At 56.4% G+C, this 1,818-nt stretch overlaps 1 protein-coding gene across 1 annotated transcript in view; it reads right to left on the reverse strand.

The window, feature by feature from the left end:
- LOC105524062 (thioredoxin reductase 2, mitochondrial-like) overlaps nt 1-1,818 on the reverse strand; it is a 28,427-nt gene that overhangs the window by 8,293 nt on the left and 18,316 nt on the right. The window contains exon 2 of the mRNA XM_011959181.1: nt 463-519. Within this exon, the coding sequence (XP_011814571.1) occupies nt 463-519 (57 nt within the window). The remainder of the gene's footprint in view (nt 1-462; nt 520-1,818) is intronic.

Below are 1,818 nucleotides of genomic sequence, written 5' to 3' on the forward strand. Positions count from 1 at the left end.
GCTACTCGGGAGGCTGAGGCAGGAGAATGGCATGAACCCAGGAGGCGGAGCTTGCAGTGAGCCGAGATCGCGCCACTGCACCCCAGCCTAGGTGACAGAGCGAGACTCTGTCTCAAAAAAAACAAAAAAATTAGAGACAAGTTCTCACTCTGTCGCCCAGGTTGGAGTGCAGTGGTGCAATCAGAGGTCACTGCAGCCTCAAACTCCTGGGCTCAAGTGATCAAGGTCTGCCTTGGCTTCCCAAAGTGCTGTGAGTACAGGCATGAGCCACTGCACCTGGCCAGAATCATTCTTGACAATGATGAAGAACTTTAAAGTAATGTTGAGTGAAACAGGACACTGTCCAGAGACCATGGACAGCAGGGCTGAAGGACTTTGGTGTCAGTTGCCCTCTGTAGAGCAACTGGGCCCACCTCCCTCCTCCTTTCCCAGGATACCCAGCTCCCATAGGGTGCTGCCTACCTCGGGGAGAAGGTTCCACGTAGTCCACCACGGCCACCTTCCTTCCTAGCTGAGCGGCTGGAAGGATAAGGAGAGCAGCAGGTGAGCATGGGGAGCTGGCTCAGGACTCAAGAACAGGCACACCTTGGGGCCTGTGAGGTCCAGAAGAGCGTGGGCAGGGCTTGGGCCTGTGGCTGCCCACACGGTGGCTAAGCTGCACGATGCTAGGGACCCCTGATCTGCCTCTGCACTCTGGCCCACTGAGCTGCGCTGCCTGCTGGGTCTGCACTGAGCCTCTTGCTGCCACTCCCCCCCAGCTGCGCTGCCCACACACAGGAGCCCTCAGACCTCTCAGGGCGTGCAGCCTTTGTACCATCCACGCCTCACAGTGCTGGCATCAGCCCCACCTGCCCCTACATGTTCACCACAAGCCCAGCGCCCACCCAAGCATCCCTGGGTGGCATCCCCCAGGTAGCCACCCCACTGGGAATGGCTCCTGACTCAGAGGCTCTCCCTTGCCCCTTCCCAGCTCAGCCAGAGCCCCCTAGGTGGGTATTTGCTGCCTCACTCTCAGGACCAGGACACCAAAGCTCAGAAGTGACGCAGCATCCCCAGGGTAGGCCAGCCCCAGAGCAGGAGCCAAGTCCTGACTCCAAACCACACTTCCTGCGGCAGAGCCACCCAGCTGCCCTCCCAGCCATCGGCGGGGCCACCCAGGGCCACATGTTCTGAGGCCAACACAGAAACCATTAGCCAGGACCGGGCACGGTGGCTCACACCTGTTATCCCAGCACTTTGGGAGGCTGAGACAGGTGTATCACTTGAGGTCAGGAGTTCAAGACCAGCCTGGCCAACATGGTGAAACCTGTCTCCACTAAAAATAAAAATTAAAAAATTGGCTGGGTGTGGTGGTGCAAGCCTGTAGTCCCAGCTACCCAGTAGGCTGAGGCAGGAAGATCGTTCGAGCCCAGGAGGCAGCAGCTGCAGTGAGCCGAGATCATGCCACTGCACTCTAGCCTGGGCGACAGAGCAAGAGTCTGTCTCAAAAAAGAAAGAAAGAAAAGAAAACATTAGCCAGGGCTAATTTCAAGCTTCCATTTGGCTGGGCTTGGGCACTGTATCAGCAAACTTCAGGCCTTGGACTTGACTGCCTCCCAGGGCACACATAAATCTCATGAACCCTACAATGCCACGGGATGTGTTTGATTCATGGCTATTAGAAAGCACGATTAGAACAAAGTTTTGTAAGAGTTCATTTTAAAAATCCATTTTGCTTGGCCAGTTGTGGTGGCTCACGCCTGTAATCCCAGCACTTTGGGAGGCTGAGGCGGGCAGATCACGAGGTCAAGAGATCGAGACCATCCTGGCTAACACGGT

The sequence above is a fragment of the Colobus angolensis genome, unplaced genomic scaffold, assembly GCF_000951035.1.
Source record: "Colobus angolensis palliatus isolate OR3802 unplaced genomic scaffold, Cang.pa_1.0 Scaffold484, whole genome shotgun sequence".
Lineage (NCBI taxonomy): Eukaryota > Metazoa > Chordata > Mammalia > Primates > Cercopithecidae > Colobus > Colobus angolensis.